General features: G+C 41.9%; 1 protein-coding gene across 2 annotated transcripts in view; it reads right to left on the bottom strand.

Moving 5' to 3' along the window:
• The window catches only part of col18a1a (collagen type XVIII alpha 1 chain a), a 92,216-nt gene that overhangs the window by 30,352 nt on the left and 43,061 nt on the right, over window positions 1-18,803 (bottom strand). The window contains exons 1-3 of one of the 2 annotated variants that reach the window (XM_085765329.1): window positions 14,706-15,185; window positions 3,837-4,378; window positions 947-1,030 (exon numbers count right to left, since the gene is read on the bottom strand). In XM_085765329.1, coding sequence (XP_085621455.1) covers window positions 947-1,030; window positions 3,837-4,378; window positions 14,706-15,042 — 963 coding nt within the window. In that variant the 5' untranslated portion in view covers window positions 15,043-15,185. Of the gene's footprint in view, window positions 1-946; window positions 1,031-3,836; window positions 4,379-14,705; window positions 15,186-18,803 lie in introns of those variants that run through there. The other variant, XM_085765330.1, reaches the window with a different exon arrangement.

The following is an 18,803-nucleotide window of genomic DNA, read 5'->3' as shown; positions in this document are numbered from 1 at the left end:
GATGGGTATCATTACCTGGTTGGAGCTGTCTTGTCTTGTTATTTTGTTGTTGTGTTGGTCATGTATTGAATGTATGTAATGTTGTTAGGGTATACGGTATATTATTTTGTATTTGTCTGTATGGTCCACATTGTCTGTGTGTATTTGTTTGTGTTGTTTTATGCCTATGTCTATATTGTCTAGTGTGAATGTGTATTCTTTTATAGTCTCCATATTATGTTTTGGACCCCAGGAAGAATAGCGGATGCTATGCAGATGCTAATGGGGATCTTAATAAACATAGAAACATAGATCCAAGTGTGCAGGTACTCTTCTTTTTTGTTGGCTCACTTCTTTTCAAAAGCAGCAACATTGTATGTAAAGAATACTGAGCTCAGGTACTGGGGCTAAAACTTCATGTGTCAAGCAAAACAAGTTGACACTGTCCCTACGTAGTTACTGATTGAGTCTTAAAAGACACAGCAGTGCTATAGTGTAGAACTAGCCAGTCTTCCCTTTACTGTATACTGTAAAAAGTATATGATAAGGATAAGGGCTCATATTTTATTCACGCACAACATCATAAACAGTTTGTTTATATAGGACAGAGACTAAACCCCCAGAGCATAGAATACAATGATGTACACAGTAAGCCCACAAATGAAGGTAACATAAGCATATTTCTTGTAATGATAGGTTAAGCAGGAGTGTACCTATATATTAGTGTATGCTGGTTAGCGGAACATGCAATGACAAGAGCTCATGACGGACCAGATTAACAGAGTGTCATCACTTCCTTACACTGTTGCCGTTGTGTGTGGCGTCCGATGCCTATAGGCTGTGATTGGACGATCTCTGTCATCATCACATACCTTTTGATTCTTCTAACAAGCAGCGTCTCTGTTCCTCTACAGTCAAATTCCACTCGCATGCGGTACAGTATCTTCAAAATGCGATCGTGACTCACCACGTCCGAGTCGTCCTCATCCTCTTCACAGTGTCTCTCAGCAGCACGGGGGTCTCCCACCACCCTCAGCTCACCGATGACCCCCTGTTGCAAAAAAAATAAGGACAGGGTCTTTTGATGTTTGATGATTTATGCATAGTAATGTCAGAACAGCACTTGTTCTCTCACTTTCTCACACACACACACACACACACACAAAAGACGTCCTGCTTTCAACATATAAATAGATGTTTATATCTGGAGTTGCTGTTAAGGGTTTGGCAATATTTCTTAGGGAATTTCCCTTTTTCCATAAAATCAGAGGGTCTCTTGATGTCTCCAGTTTTACCCTCTGTCTGTGAAGTGCCACTATCTCTGCTGATGCATGTTCCCACACAGGATGCTCACTGATAGCATCCATGCTATCTTCCTGCCTATCAAAGGCTCCATTAGCTCTGTATGTAGAGGTACTGAGTTATTTGACGTGGACACTATGGGACACATTTATGTCCCTTGGCGTCAAATGGATTTTTTAACAGAACTTTGAAGATAAATGGAGAAAAAAAAGCCTCTTTGACATTTTAACCCTGTCTCGGCGCAGACTTTTAATGGCTGCACTGATGGCCTCTTTTTGTAACTCGTACAATGTTTGGCTGACATGCGCTTTAGATCTTTGTTATAAATCATCGATGTTAGTCAAAACAAGGCAAAACTGTAACTGCAGCATGATCTTTGCCAGTGATAAGAAAAAGGAACATCTAAACAAATAATATTTCAGACTGGAATGTCCATTTTATAAATACATAAAGTAAATATTTAGATGCCAAAGATGCTTCCCAAGTCTTAATTTGATTAGGTAAATTAAATTCACAAGACCCCGGGAACCTAAGGCCACGTTGAGGTCAACAAACGGCACATGGTTAACAAGTCCTGAAAGAAGAGACACAGGGTTAGGTTCCTTATTTGTAATAAGCACTTCATAAAACAGCTTTTAGTCACAAGGAAATACCTTCAATGGGCTTGTGCAACAAAAAAGGAAGAAAGAAAATAAAGGTTTTAAACAAAAATAAGCAGTGGTCTTCAAACACAACAATAAAAAAGATGAAAACATTATAACTCAGAGAGGAAGGAGAAGATGATGTTTCAGCTGGACAAATAATATAAAAAACTGTACTTCAAGGGCTTTGGAGCCTGGTTTAAAGTATTTTTTTGGAATTTGAACATATCTACTAGTGCAAATGTTTCTTTCAAGGTTATGTACTGTATGTGCATAGAGCCAGCAGGGCTCCATATGTACAACTGCTGAATAGCGTTATACGAGGTAAACAATCACCATGACGTTAAAGTTTAACTCAAATGTAGAAGGACACCAAGGTCTTCAGGTCACGTTGGTATATTTTGTGTATGTCCACTGAAAATATGGTCATTATACAGGCTTGCACAACAAAAAGGCTGTTAAGTTACTGAAGGTCATTGATTTCAGACAAAAAGTAATTATATCTAAGATAAATACAGATTCTCATGAATTAAATAAACAGTAGCTCATTACTCCAAAGGGATGTGAGATCTTATTTCAGGACTGACTTCAAAAGCAGCAAAGTAATGAGCTATATTTTATACTGGGGGATTAGTAATGTCAAAATATTTAGTGAAAGAGTCCAAAAAGTTCAATCGCTCCAAATTACAAAGGACAAAGGACATGAAACAGTCAGTATAAATTGAGGAAAATCCTCCCAAGCTCAGTTTTCCCTTAAGAAAGTTTTGTTTTCCCATTATTTTGATTTCTGCAGTCAAGAAACTGCCAATGTTTTCTCTATTATAATAATTAGTTGCATGCACAGAGGCAGAATGAACAGTGAACACAAACCTCAATTTCTGCTTGCATGTTTCCTCTGTGCAGGTAGCCATGGCTGAACTATGATAAACTTTTAACAGCTAAGGTCAACATTTGTTGCCGTCAACTTCTGAGATTTACTGCAGTCAAATGACTGCGCTTAATTACATCCCAACTGTGAGCCTCTCCAATTATTTGCAGACAATACCAAGGAGGATGGTGAGGTAGTGTGGACATTTACGTTATGCCTTTGGAGTCGGCCAATTTGGACAATCAAGTCATATGAGGCTTATTCATCCAAGACGTTTCACATGCCTGACTATGAAAAATCTAAACACAGCGCTGCACTTCTCAAACGGTTCTTTCAGCAGGAGATCCATCGCATCAGTGCAGTCCATGTCATAATTACTCAGTGCCAAAGCATCACACTACATAATCTACTATTGAAGCTTTTAGAATGAATAAGGTTATAACTTCCTATATCTTTCGTCTTGTGTTAGCTTTCTACTACCATCGATATTGGTTTCAATATTTTTTGGTCTGGGCCCCTGGGCCTTTTTTTTCAGTATACCCCTTGGCTTCAATTGAACCTTCCTCTTGTCAGCTTTCTGCTACCATCTATGGTGTTAGGGTCGGTTTTGACCCGAGTCTTAAATCAGCTGTAAAACACACTAAAACATTTATCATCCCATTTGTTTCTCATCTCTTGGTTACATTGTTAGGCTTCTGTATCCATGAAAAGGTTGGTTTAGCACTTATGATTTCAGTTTCAACTCTCATTATTGTTCTTATCATTATAACCAGGTCAAAATTGACCCTAACACCACAAATGTCATCATTTTAACCAGAGCATTTTAGAATTTTGTAAAAAAAAATGTTTTGGTTTTATTTTGTTGAAATAGAGGTTCCTGACAAAGTCAAAAAGCCTTGATGCTATATACAAATCGATGTGGTACTTTTATGCATTTAAAACCTGATTACGGGTCACTGGTGACCCGAACACCAGAGAAGGAATATGATGTATCCCTTAAATGAATAATAATAATCCCTCAAAACAGACAAAGCCTGTGTACGCACCAGGAACTTCTCAGGATCAGCCCCTCCAGCCTGGCCAACGAAGACCCCAGCTCCGGCCTCCAGCTCCATCTCATCCGGGGACCGCTCCATGCGCATCACCTGAGGGTCCGTGTCACAGTTGAGGTAGAACATCACCTTGTCGTCCCTCACAGCGATGGCGAAACGGGTCCATGTGTCCCTCAACGAGGGCACGAGGAACCTGGCCGCTTCGTACGACTGCTGCGAGTCGGGCTCTGTGTAGTACAGGATGACGTTCTGGTTGCCACCCTGGACGGGCGACAGTTTGACACCCACGTACATGATCTGCTGCGCGGCATCTGTGACGGAGAAGATGACTCCGCCCCTGTCAGAGGTAGGTTTCAGGTTGAAGATGAGGGCGAAGTCTCGGTAGAACGGGCTGGGCAGGTGAGCGCGGGCCAGCTGGCCCGTGTTGGCGTCGGGGCCGAAGACGTACGCGGGGCTGTTGTCGGGCCCGTATTCCCGGGTGATCTCGCTGGGTGGAGGATCGCCGATCAGCTGCGTCAGAGAGACTCCACTGTCTTCTAGAGGGAGAGAGAAAAAGATGTCAGGGCATGATATGCAGGGAATAATGTGTGTGTTAGAAGGGAGGGCAGCATGGCAGGGTGTGGTGTTAGACCAGGCTCTAATAGGCTGTTGGTGCAAGTGAATGTCTGATTGATGCAGGTAGAGCCACTGCCACTTGTACTGCACAGTTGTACTATTTTAAATCTCACAAAAACTAAAATGGAACTCGACCATGACCTCCTTCCAACCACAAACTGTGAGCTCTTTCCAGAAGCATTGGCAAAGCCACTCTGCTCAGGGGACCACAAACAAACAAACCATTTTCTTTTTTCTTTTTTACTTCTAGACCATAATATTGGGAAGAGTTCACATCCCCAAAGAAGGCAAGAGACTGGTTATAGGAGACTAAGAAAAGCAGATCGCTTTAGCAGACAATGGGCCTCATTCACCAATATCTTCTTAAGAACCTTCTTAGATTCTTTCTTAAGTTGTTCTTAAGAAGTTCCTTAAGAAAACCCTACGTCAGATTCATCAACGCGTTCGTAAGCCTCAGAATTGTTCGCAGCTGTGTTCCTACTTGATGAATGCCATCTCCTCGTAAGTTGAGGGCGTGTGCCAGGTGAGTCTAATTAACATAGGATTAGCATAGGTAACTGCCCCATCAATGCCCGTAAAAGGGCATGAGACTGCAGGGCCGTGTGCACACAGCACCCACAGGCACTGAGCAGAGAAGGTGAAGTGAGAAAGAAAGTTGAAATGCTCAAATGAAAATCTGGGAGGGAGCACCAGACTCCAAACATAAAAAGAACTTTAGTAGTGAAGTGGCGCTACTGCGGCAGGAATGAAACAAAGAAACAACCGAAAGGCTTATATTTAGTTTATATTTTAATATATTTAGGCTATATTTAGTAGCGTCAGCAGTTGATGCAGCTCTTCGGTTGTTATCAGAGAGACCACACTCTCAAGTGTGCCATCATAAATATCATCATATTATCACATATGAAAAAAAAAAACAGTTGTGTGTAGTGTGAACACTTACAGTAAGTGCACTGTTGCAGCCCGCAATTAGGAAAAAAAAAATCATATCGGCAGCTGTACCCCCCCCCCCAAAAAAAAAAGATATGATATGAATTAAGTGTCTATAATGTTTTTTAAGAGACTGCAATGATTTGTCAATTATTATTATTAATATATATGATTATTAAAAACATCATAAAAGATAAGAAAATAATTCTTATTCAAATCATATAATATCATACAACTGCAGAACAAAAGAAAACGCTATAATCGGTTATTTTTGCAGAAGTCTCAGCACCTAAAAGTGCGTAAGTATACTCCTGACTGTTCTTAGATTTTGTTCTTAGTTAAGAACAAATTCTGAAGAAAACATTCATGAATGCCACAATCTTCGTAAAAACTTCGTAAGTAGGACTTAAGAACAAATTTGTTCTTAAGAACGGTTCGTGAATGAGGCCCATTGTATTCAAAAGACATCTAACTTCTGATCCCTAAACTGAAAGGAGGCACAGTCCCAGGAGAGACAGTGCATGAGTTGAAAGTTGATCAAGTGTTCACAGTTGATGTGCCAGGAGAGTTAAAGGGGAACTATGCAATACGCTTTTTTGCTAACCCTCCTCCTGGCCATGTGCATTTGTTTTCAACGAAGCCAGCGAGAAATCAATCAATAGCTTAACGTTTTATATCATATACAATGTTACAACGTGTATATTTGTGTAGTCTTATAAACAAGAGATCACGGGTTTGGGTCGCCACGCCACAGAGACGAGATCTGGGACACCGGGGTGGCGGTGCTGATCTTGCAAGGTTGACGCTACATGGAAGGCAGAGAGCCTCCATTCTCCCTGTAACAAGTTACATGTCATAGACCATCACAATTCCTCTGAAGCTGTTTAATTAAGGTATATATATAGCACAGTTAAGCTAAAAAAATCCTGTATAGTTCCTCTTTAAACTCAAGATCTGCATGTGCTCTTTGCAAATTACATTAACAGACTGAAAAATGCAAAATGTAATTTTTTCTCACAACCATTGTCAACTGTGTGTGAAATAAGGTAAAGTTGGATGTCTGTGTGACGCATTCCTGAAGATACCATGCAAAAAAAAAAAAAAGCAGAGCTCTTCCGACTTGTGAGTCATTGCTGAATGTCAGTGCTCTGGGGCACAGAGGGACCAACAGCTGGGCCTCCTGCATATCCGCACTCACTCCTCCATCACCCTGGGTGACTCTGGTGAGGTCAGCGCATAATTATTGGAGGAGGGTTTGGATATGCAAGTACCACAAAGAGCAATTCACACACACACATGGCGGAGACAGCTTTTGTTTGACTGTATCTCCCTGTTTTGCCCGAAAACAAAGTTTCCTCGTGTGGAAAGAAAAATCACAGAAATCACTGTTTTGAAGTAGTTTGTGCTGCTTTGAAGAAATGCTTTGGTTTACCACCTGGTGTCTAATGTGCGAGGTCTTTTGCTCAGTTCAAAGCCTCCCCACTGCCTCAACGACTGGAGATCAGCGGGGTGGGCAGTCGGCCTTTTGTTGAGAGCTTAAACACGCAAGGTGTTCGGGCTGAACCCGGGGTCTTGCTTTCCGCTACACAAGCACGAACAGCAGTTGGAATATTCTGGGCTGTCAGAGAGCTGAGAGATGCTCTAATTTGAATCTGAGCTAACAGAGAAGCCAGTCAAGGCGGCAATAAAAATACATTCCACTATTATTTATGCAGCTGCACTCCGTGCCAAATGGAACAGACATTTCTAAATAAGACTTATCACAAGCTCACTTATCACTGTACATTTTGACACAAGTGGACACACAAGTATTGTGCATCCACGTGCCAAAAATACCAGCCGGATCTGGAACGGCCCATTTAGATGAGTGATATGAATGTGAACGTTTTTTTTTTTCTTCTTTTTTTTTTACTAGATCTTTAAGCGATTGTCAAAATCATCATCTTAATTCACTTTCAAAATGGATCATATCCAACACTGGATATTGTATCAAGCTAGGAGCCAAGTTCATGTGTCTGATATCCATTAGAAACGCACAAAACCATGATACGATGGATGCAAACAGACAAGCAAAAACCCCGGGTGCAAAACCACTGTGGGTCCTCGACTCCTGCATGGATGGCAGTGAACAATAAATGGTCATTTGCACCAGGCTGACCAGATGTTTACTCTGATAAAGTCAGAATGAGAAACCTCAAGGGTCTCTTCAAGCGGGCCTGTGCTCACATGTCTGAACCTGGCTCCCTCCTCTGAAACAACCTCTGCCAGAGCAAGGAAGGCTGGAAAAGGCAAAACTTTGTAGTAATTCAGTGATGAAATTCATCATGTGGGGAAAGCACACCATTTAATTTGTAAATCCCACTGCTACGGGGCGTTGACACCGACATGCGAGGCACCTTTAAAGCAGAAACACGCCATAACTGAGCATGTATGGTTACTTTTCTTCCCCCCAATAAAAACTAAAATAAAAAAAATGTCTGTTCGTGCTGCAGCTCACTTCCTTGTTTAGTTTTTTTCAAGAAACATGCAATTTGTTAAGCATAAGTTAGCAGCTGTTCATAAAAAATGATTTGATTTGTGCGCAGATTTAACTTCAAGGCCGATAATAAGTTGGAATGTGAGGCTCGTCTCTCAAACAGAGCGCGGTTGTCCCTCAGCGCGCGGCATGCTTCAGCCTCACGCTCCTCTATCCTCCCGTAACATCACCATCCTCTTTCTCAAACTTCAGACTTTCTCATGAATTTTGCCAAATTTACCAGCGAACATTCTTTCGGAACATGTGCACACAAGCCGCAAGCTTTCCAAAGCCTTCATTAGCCAAACATCTCCCACGTTGGTCATCATTCACACCAAACAGATGTTCACTCGTTAGGACTATGTTCAGAATCAACCAAAAAAAAAAGAAACAAAAAAGAAGAAGAACCAGAGTTATCCTAAAAACTAAATGCAAAAAATAGCACTATTTGCCAAAAAGAAAAGCTTCTGGTGTAATTCCACCAGATGTCAATGTGGAATAAAATAATTCCTGAAGACATTTTAATCGGCGGATGTAAAGCAGATGAAAGGGTTTGACCTGCGTTGGCCCTACAGAGGAATTCTTGAGCAAAAAGGCCAGTCATTCCCTCCCAGAGATCAAAAATTGTTGGGTCCACCCAGGGTTCACCATTAGCATTTTAAGTGCAATCTCGATTCAGGTTTTTCCAAATAGCTTTTGTTATCCAATGACAGCTTCAAGGCCAGTAGGGCTTAGAAAAGAAGAGTTGATGAATGGAACGCCGCTGGGTTTATGGCGCTAGTTAGTCTTGTCAAGACGACCATTTACTGACCAGGGACACCAGGGGCTCTTTTTTTTTTTCATTCCCTGACATTCCAGGATGGGGCACCAGACTTTAAGGATACCCTGTTGATAAAGCGGTATACAGTGTGTGGAACTGAATATACAGCTCTGGGAAAGACAGGATCCTGTCTAATCCATGGGAAAACATTTGGACATCTGGGCTGTCTGAGAAAACTTTATGGTTTCATGACTGACTACGCTCTATCACCATTTGAAACATCCCTTGAGGCCCCCGCTGACAAGGGGCGATGATCTCTCCCCTCACTCTGCTGGTCAGTGGTCTGCCCATGTGATTGTGGCGTTCAGACCTGGAAATTACAGTCCCGTGATTGCAACCACACAGAAAAAAGTGAACAATCCTAATGCATGTGCAGAATACACTGTGTATGTTGTGCTTGTCAGACAATTGATTTAAAAGGGAAGATAATTAAGTTTGGCCACATGATGTAGTGCTTGTGTTTGCTTTCTGCTTGTTTAATCCCCGTTTGATCTTGTGGTTTTACACTGTCCGGCTGTGCACAGAGTTGAAGGGAGTCATTTGTACTGCTTATAATGTTAAATCAATGTCAAGTGGTGGAATCGATTTTATCTGAGGAAATGAGATACTGTATGAAATATGGTTTGACATGACAAATGGGTTTATCCATAAAAGCCTTTTTTGCTGCCTAAGAGAATGTAAGCTTTGATAAGTACAGTCTTGTGCAAGGAGATACGGTCACACAATCGTTTTGTGGAATTTACCTACTGCATAAACTGTATGGTGGCATATAGAGGTATCTCTATGGCTAAAGCCAGGCTCCACTACAAGGTGTCTGCTGTATAATGTCACTAAACTAAAGAAAAGGATGTTTTGGATATAAAAGGTATCGACACCATGAATAAGTGTTTTTTTCTTCCTGCAAAGTGTATTCCGTGGATGGTCGTATCTTCAACCTGATGTAGCAGAATGATCTGAAAAAGACATCAGCCCCACAAACCACATCACAGTCCAGGAAGAGGTTTTATGTTGGCTGAACACTGAGCTGTAATTCTCAAACCACAGAAAGGAAGATGGCTCTACCACAAGCTGTGCACTTTACTCTTTGGGGGGGGGGGGGGGAGTAACATGATACTGTTCAAGTTTTCTACCTGGAAGTAAAGAACTTCTGAGCAGCACACGGAGTGGAAACAAACCCCTCTCCACACACAAGTGTCTTTTTGGGGGGCTCTGGAGGAGAATAATAGTTTATACCGAAGACATTCACAGAAGCACAGTGGAAATGCTCCGACTTACACTCAACTCCTCCAAATGCTGAGACGTCCTAATTTTTTTTTAAAGAGTATCACAAGTAGGCCATTATCCATCTCACAACAGTTCTGTGATTTCTGTTTAGCAACGCTGCCTCAACAGTCCAGGTTTTGTGCTGGCGCTACACAAACCAGAGGGGGCAATGGGTTTCTGGCAGCCGAGAGGTCGGACAACACTGTGCCCATAATTGGAACCCTCCTGAGAGCCAAGTCAAAATGATTCCCTGGCAAGCAGCACACAGAGGAGCCGGAGCCAGCTTGGGGTGTTCCTGTCATGAGATACAATATCAATCTCTGCCCAATGGAGCCATGGTGCTACAAATCAGTGTCGGACCACCAAAAAGGGGGCACAAGCCCCAAAACACAGATTACATGAGCAGTGTTTATTTAAACGGAGGAGAAAAAAAATCCCTTTGATTATATCAGAAACACCACAGGGGGAGTCAGGGGTGGGATTTCATTCAAGTTCAATTAAACAACCTAAAGTGACATAGATTAATGGAGTTTCTCATTCAGAATATGGTTTTACCATCAAGAAGGAGAGCAAAATGAATTGCAGTTGACCTTTTAGACCCTGATATGAATGACTGCTCATCTTTCAAGCAGGAGACTGGTAACCATGGAAAAACATCATTAAAAGGTCTATTGTGCCCAAACAATCCCGTCTTACCACAGGGGCAGCCCCCCCGTAGTAAAAGGATCACATCTGACAGACTTTCTTACGAGTTCCTATGCACACACTGATATCTCTGCAATCTTCCCACAGTAATCTCCCACATACACACATCTATGGGCTACATTCAAACATCTTTTTGTATGTATAAACTCTTCCTTTGTGTTTCGTGCCCCATGCAGATGGCCCCCGTCTTTAAATTCATCCAAAGTACCAACCCAGAAAGATGTAAATATATCATGAGACATTCTTTCATGACAGGACATAGTTAAATGATGGAGGAGTGGGGTGGTATAAAAGGCCCAGAGCAAAAACAGTGTGTGAATGCCCTCCTCCCACTCATGGAGCCCACAGGGCTGCAGATAGTGGAAAGCATCTGAACCTTCCCAGACACTGTGCTCCAGGTTCTGATCAGTGAGTTGAAGGAGGTCAGAGGACTTGGAAGTTGGTAGGTGCAGAAGAAAACTGTCCAAAATAAAGTTACAGAGCTAATGAAGCATTTCTGGCTCCAGGGTAAACATTTACAGTTCTCTGTGACGCACCACTGCAGCCATTTCTGTATGATTTGATTCTGTTAAAAACCCAAATCCCACCAACCAGTCAGCCACTTTTACAAATTTACAAATTAAACTGCAGAGGATCACAGGATCCTGCAGTGAGATACTGGCAAAAGAAAGCCCACTGGCAACAACACACTCTGAAGTTATCCTGAGGATCTGGGGTCAAATGGCCCTCAGAAGCTTTACAGTACTTATGCTGTCAGATCAGTTCTACTGTACTGATAACAAGCAGTGTCCATTGGTGGGTTTTTTAACTTGTTAGGTTTGAATCGGTGATACCAGATCTTGAATGCAGTGGCTTTCTGTCTATCCAAAAATGCACTAGTGTGATTGAATGCTTATAAATTCAGGCTGCTGGTAACAAGATCATATTGTGCCCAAGGTGTATGTGAAGTGTCAGGGCTTCTGGGTAGAAGCCCCTACACATAGTATCTTGTTTTTTTTAAGGCTTTCTTACACCTGTGTAAAAATATGTGAAAAATGTGTGTGGTTTACAACATGAAGCTATATGGGCTGTAAAAAAATCAACAACATGCTTTTCTGCCATGAAAACGAGTCCTTCTAACCTTCCTGCTGTAGGAAAACACACCACTGCCTTGCATGACAGCACAGAGGGAGCTAAAACAATTCAAATCTATTTAAGCACAGATGTTACTTAGTCCTGGAACCACAAACGCGTCCCCACTCATGTCTGTCAATAGAGCCAGCTGTCAGAGAGATAGCAACGCTGTAAAAAGACACAGCAGTGAACTCTCATTGATATGAAGTGAGTGTGCAGGGCAATAGAGTAGCCCAGTAAAAAGGATTTGACTCTTTTGATACAGGACTAATCATACAGGATGTCCTCACATGAATCAGCACTCATGTGCAGCAATAAACATCTGAGTCATTTTCTCCATCAGTTTCGGCCACCAGTGACAAGAATTGTATTTGTTAGTTTGAACCCTTGGGAGGATATTGAAATACACTGTGTTAAGGATTACATCATAAATCTATTAGTTCACTGCTGCTTCGAACAACAAATTAACTTCTCTGGTATTTGACATGCCATGTTCATTTAATTAAATCGTAACCGCAGTAATTACAAGCACAAGATCAAAGCGTTCATCAGCTGCATCACTGAATTAAACTGCAACAGTCCACATTACGCACATCACTCCGAATCAGAAACGCATGCTTTGTCATTCATTTCTTTTCCATAAGATTTTAACCTGTTAGATTCAAGCTGTCAGAAATGCACTGACTAGAACAGTTGTACAAACTGACATCCCATTGAGCATTACTGACGCAAAGATGACTGATTCCCATGCAGGACAACTTAATTTGTCCATATGTGGACAGACAAATGCAGAGCAAGTTGTCTGCAAGCATCTCACTGTCTATAAAGACATGCAATTCCATATGCTATAGTACCTACAATACTCCATGCAGAAACTGTTTACAGAAGGACCTCTGTCCTCTGAAATTTCAAATGTGTGTTCCCTCAGTATTCAAATAAAATGATCCTTGCCTATGGCAGGAAAAAATCTATTAGTACTTTATTCCTTCAAAGTGATCATGTGATTAATTGCATTGGACATAGACAATAATTTTCCCCTGATCCCGATGTCACGGCAATGCTAATTTAAAACACTGCTTGACACTTTTTAATTCAGTGGCATGATATATAAAATGTACAAAATCAGGTGAGGTCCATCTGACCATATGAGTTATTAACCTACACAGGAATAGTTGGCTTGGTAAGGAGGCACAAATCCGCTGAATTCTGTGTGTGTGTGTTGGTGTGTGTGTGTGTGTGTGTGTGTGTGGGAAGTCAAAGTCACATGCAATCCAAGGGACAAGGGAAACATACATGCACAAGGTGAAACACTGCAAAGTTGAAAGGCACCATGCTTGTTAGGCTGTACTCAAAACATCCTTTTGGCAACAAGGGCAACAAACATGCTTTTCTTTTGAATCAGTTTGCTGGGAACCAACCAAGAGATTGTTAATTTCACCAAATCATTTCCAACTGGGATAATTAATTGGGTGGGTACTGGGTACTGGACATGGGTACGGGGCTGGGTGAAAACACCAGACAAACTGGGAAGTGGGGATTTAGGAAAACTGGTTCAAAGTGAATTCCAAAACAAGGATTCATTTAAACCAGTCATTACCTTTCTGGTTACTAACGGACAAGCACTGATACCCATCATCCTCATCGTCTGGTAGAGTGTGGCACTCCACAGGGAGGTGTCCCTCATCCAGGAGCGTCCAGCAACTGTCCCGCAAGACTTCGCAGAAACCCCGGCAAGGTAACGCCGGCGGCGACCCAGGAGGGCCACACTTTGGTACCAAGAGAAGGCAGAAAAACCATTCCAAACTATGGTGGCAATGTGACCTCAACAGCCATGCCCACTGGTTCAGGAGTGCCTGGACTTCCTCTACACTAGTCTGGTTGAGGAAATTCGGCACAACAAATCTTTCCCCAACCATGGTGGAACAGAAAGGAAGAAAGGCATCTAGCAACAAGCACTGTGGGGTTTCTACAACCAGTGCTGATTTAGCTACTTCTGTGTGGCTTTCAGTTGGTACCTTGCTATCTATGACTGTCTGGGTAAATAAGGTTGCATGGGTAGGCTCTTCCTCACCTACTGATGTTTGTGTGGTGTGAAAGATGCGACTGATTTGGCTGGGTGCCTCAGTCCTTCTGGTTGTTGATGCAGAATCAGGCTCTTGGGAAGTTGTGGGTATCATGGTAGTATCTGGTCTATCGCTAACGGTTTGTGGTTTATAGATTGATACTTCCTCTGTAATAATTGGGATTTGGGTTGTAGGGAAGCCCTGGGTAACAAATGAAGGTTGAGTAGTCTGGAAAACCTGGGTGTGTGGTATTTCCTGAGTAGCTGTTGATTCACCAGCTGGTAACTGAGTAACTTCAACTTGGTGGCTCTCCTTAAATACCACAACAATCTCTTCAGAGAGTTTGCCTTTGATTTGAGTTGGTAAAACCCCTGGGGTAGAGTTTCCATGAGAAGACTGTGCCAACTCAAAGGTACTGATGGGTTTTCTACCTCTACTAGTGTCATTGTGGATCTCAGTAAAAGTAAAATTTGAATCTGTACTACCAAGTCTATGTCCCTTATCTGTTCTGTTCTGAATGATCAAGTCACTATTTTGAAACTCATTTATTTCGGACAGCACACTGTCCCCACGATCTAACCCCCTGTGATCAGTAACCCCTATTGCTTCTTGTAAGTTTTCTTTAGACAACCTTTGTGTTTCAAAGCCAGATTCCCCTAAAGTTTCAGTTCCTGTTACAAGCCCAGAATCAGACCAAAGTCCAGAGTCGGACCACAGACCTGACCCAGTGTCTGCCAATTCAGACTTGAGGCCAGATTCAGGTCTTGCTGCATTTCCTGTAAATTTTAAATGATCAAATGCTTCAGAGCCCTTTCCCTTTAGTGAGGATGTGCCATTACCAGGTTTACTTTTGCGTGATGAAATCCCCATTGTGCCCCTTTTTGGCGCCCGGTCATTCCCTGGTTGTGTTGTAGGCACTACAGTGGTCGGTAGAGGAGTAGTCCCATCCCAAGTCTGCACAGTTGTATGGATCCCATGTCTCTCATCAATGATCTCTGCTTTAACCTTGTCTTCTGTTGGTTGTTCTCCACTACCAGCTGGACTGCCAGATCCCTCATGGTCCAATGTTGGGGGGAAAGTTGTGGTACCAGTCCAGGTCCAGAACCAAGCATCAGAGAAGACCACCCACTGGGCCAAAAAAAACAAAACTCCAACCTGGGTCCTCATCTTGGGCATAGTGTCAAGTTTAGACCTTGTCCAGCCACTTGATCAGGGTCCAAGAGTGGACTATGACATGTCCACACAGCCACTAGACTCCTCACACAGACTTTACTCCAGCTCAGTCCCTACACACACTCCACTAGGCAGAGAGGAAAAGTGAAGAGGAGTGCCCCATTCAAAGGGGGAGAGCAGGAGGTGTGCTCCGCATTGGCTGCCCTGCCAATATTTCCTCTCCTAACTCCTCCTTCCTCCTCCTTCTCCCTTTGTCACAGCAGTGAAAAGCGATCCCTCCTGCTGACTGATACCTTAGAATTACGGCAGCCTTGCCTTTCAGTGTACAATACTGATGCATTCAGTGTTTTAGAGAGAGGGGCAATTTGTTCCCCTTGACTTATTCTCTTTGTTCAAACATGATAATAAGAAAAAAAAATACAGATCTGGCAGTTCAAGACTTCAAATTGTGTGAAAATGCAGTCAGAGCAACAGCTGTGGTCACATGGTCTTCTGATTTCAGTTTTCAACAAAAACTATTCTTTATTGTGGTAAATCCTGCTAATGGATTAAAATTAATCCCAATCACAAACACAAGTGCAACCAATTACTGAACATAGTGGCTGCCGTTGGATGTGGACATGTTTAATAATCGAAGAACAGCATCTCATTATAGTAATTGTATGCTTGCATGGGATAATGGTAATGCATACGTCAAAACGATACAATTTAAAACCACAGCGTGTAAACTAAACCCTCTTTTATGACTCAGGTGAAATAGTGCCAAATTGAAGGCATTACTTCCTGCAAGTCTATTTTCCTCCACTAACTTAGATGTACTGAAAAAACGAATATCCCTGTGTATTGTCTCTGCTCCACACGGTGCCATTTATTGCTAAATCTGGTTTAGACCCCCGTCTTCAATGCTCTGTGGTTACACAGTAATCCAGTCCTGACTTTCTTGTCCAGACTGGTTTCTTTTCTCTGCCTATGGGATCAGTTGACAGAGACCCTCGACATCTGCTAATCGGAGATCAGTGATAAAAGGAACAGGAGGTTTGTGCAAGTGTCCCTCTAATAGTGCGAGGAGTTAAAATAAAGGCAAATAACCTCAGTCGCTGAAAGAGGGAAATTCTGGTTATTTAGTGCACATTATGGAGGTTTCCACATGTTTATGTTGAGATTCAGAAATGTCTTGACAGAAGCTTGACAACTTTATCCTTTAGTTCTCTGACATGGCCTGAAGTCACTGATGATCCGAACGACCCCAGTCTGCAAGATAATGTCTGTTTGGTCTAACAATGAGGGAGGGCAAACACCAAAGAGATGTATACTTTTTAACTTATGTGTATTTTAAAGCTAATAAAAGGAAAGACTAAATAAATATGTTGAGTATTGACTAACATGTTTAAGAAAATAAGGTAGCTTGCTGATTTATCACAAGACCAAACCACACCAGATGCACTTTCTTCCCTGATGAAAGTTCTCATGAAAGGAAAATATTGTGTTTAGTCATATGAAAGGCTGTTAGCTTTCGGGCAAAAATGACTCAAGGACTTGTGATTGTGTTTTATGAGCCCTTGTCTATTATTTATTAATACTAGAAAATCATCCTTTTAGTAACAGGGTGGGAAAAGTGTATTTTCTACTAAGGATTCCATTCAAATATTTGACTTCAGTGGCATACTCCATAGAGAGTGGCTGTAACATGACTACAGTGAATGGGTAACCCTCTGGGAAAGAGGGAGTTAACATTCTTGAGAGTGTCACAAAGCAATTGTTCACTCTACAACTGTCAAAAATAGACAATTTAATTATGGATGTTACATGAGGAAAATCTTCCTGTGGGAAAATAATTCATTGTCAGGGTGCCATGCAAAAACGGGAATATGATCAAAAATCGAAAACATTCACACACTCTCAGACAAGCCAATGCTTTCTGAGGTCAGACAAGCTCAACGATCAAAGTAACTGCCAATTGCCATTTTGTTAGTGTGTAAACTTGAATAAACAATGTTTAGAGTATAAACTTTGTTAATGAACTCTGAGGCAATAAACTCTGTCTTGTGATGGGTAATGATTACCCATAAATATCAGAGAACTCATCTAATGGAGGATGATTATGTTATTGTGATGGTATAAGATTACAGTACAATGTCACAGTAGCAAAATGAGTAAAGAAATGTTAAATCCAAACAAAAAGTAAGAGAATGCCACAGAGTTATCACTCCAAAGTTGACAATAAGATTTGAGTTTGCAGGAGTTTGGGAGTGTTCATAGCAACTTGAAAAGGTGGGAAACTTGCCAAACAGACTTGGGTGGCCAAGCATACCCGCTGTCACCTTGTCAAGAGTCTCCTTAGGACTAGGAAATGATCTGCTTATTTTGGAAAAAAAACCTACGAAGGAAAAGCCAAAATTGCACTTCATGAAGTCAGTGCATCACACTGTTGGAGTGACAGTTTTTTCAGCACAGGTAATCTGAGGTAATCTGCAGATATGGACACATCATGAGCTTTGTGAAAAGTATGTGTCCCTCTTTTCAACATCCTTTTCATGTCTGCTGCGAGCTGCACAGGGTACAGTCTGGCAGAGTCATAAAGACAACACAGATTTCCTGTTTTCAAGAGTGGTATTTGTAATTGGAACAGGTAATTACAGTAGAAGAGGTTGAAAGGTTTGCAGCACTCAAAGACAGAGGAAGCCTGTGAAAGGGAATGCAACTTCCAGAGGGCCAGAGAAGCAAAGTTCTCTTAATATGTAATATTTCATAAAATGCAAAAAATGCATCTCGGTGGGATCAACAGTGTCCACACACGAGATGTAGCGTGAGCAGCACTGCGTGTGTGTGCATCTATGGACTATTTATAGAGATATAGCTACTTTATTTGAAACCATAGGGAAATTGGTTTGCAGCATAATCACAAGGCATTTTGTCAGAACTTCACTACGCTACAGACATACTCATATCCTTAGACACGTATACTGCCAGCCCATTTAGCAAGAACGCACTCGTGTTTTGCACCTTGCACCAGAGAAGTCTGGTCAGACCGCCTGGGCTTCCTGATTAATTGTACGTGCGTTGCTTGTTTAGAAACTTAATGGTTTGTGCAACAAATGAAACAGATTCTGTTCTTAGTGAACAGATGGAGACAATATCATCACCCAGATGGCAACAGTTTAAATGAAGAGGCCTCTTGTCATCCACAAGGCTGTTCGCCTTATTCATTAGTCTGTCTGTCTGTCTAAATGAGTTCCATACTTGTTAACATGATCCAGGCAGTTCACTGGCTTTTTTTTTCTGTGCGTCAGTGACACAGCCGAACCAGCATCTGATGCAGAAAGCTAAAACAGCACAGTAAAACATCTGAGATATGAAAGAGTATTATGACATTCTTTGTCCTCAGTTTGTCTGTGTGCCTCAGTCCACAATTACTAATTGGGTTTATCGTGAAGCACAATGGAAAGACCTTTTTTGTATTTGTAAGAACTTGTATTGGCTCCTGAGGGAAGGGCGGGTGGACTGCGACTGTCTACAATCAATGAACACAGAGATAAGTTTAGTTCGCCCATGCTGCCATTGTACACATGTAAAAGAGGAAGCTTCAGGATGCACATGTTGGAGGCGTATCTGTTCCATCAGGCAAGCAAAAAGCACGGCAGAAACACTTTCTGTGGGGACACACGCAACAGCCGCTGGAATCTCATTATCATTCGAGTGAAAACAACAGGCGGCTGTTTGTTGTCAGAAATGCATTAGCAATGATATTAGACGCACTTGGAGAA

Source organism: Trachurus japonicus, chromosome 21, assembly GCF_045865225.1.
Source record: "Trachurus japonicus isolate A0001 chromosome 21, Traja_1.0".
Taxonomy (NCBI): Eukaryota; Metazoa; Chordata; class Actinopteri; order Carangiformes; family Carangidae; genus Trachurus; species Trachurus japonicus.
The sequence above is the reverse complement of the archived record's forward strand: the minus strand, read 5'-3'. Positions and strand labels throughout refer to the sequence as shown.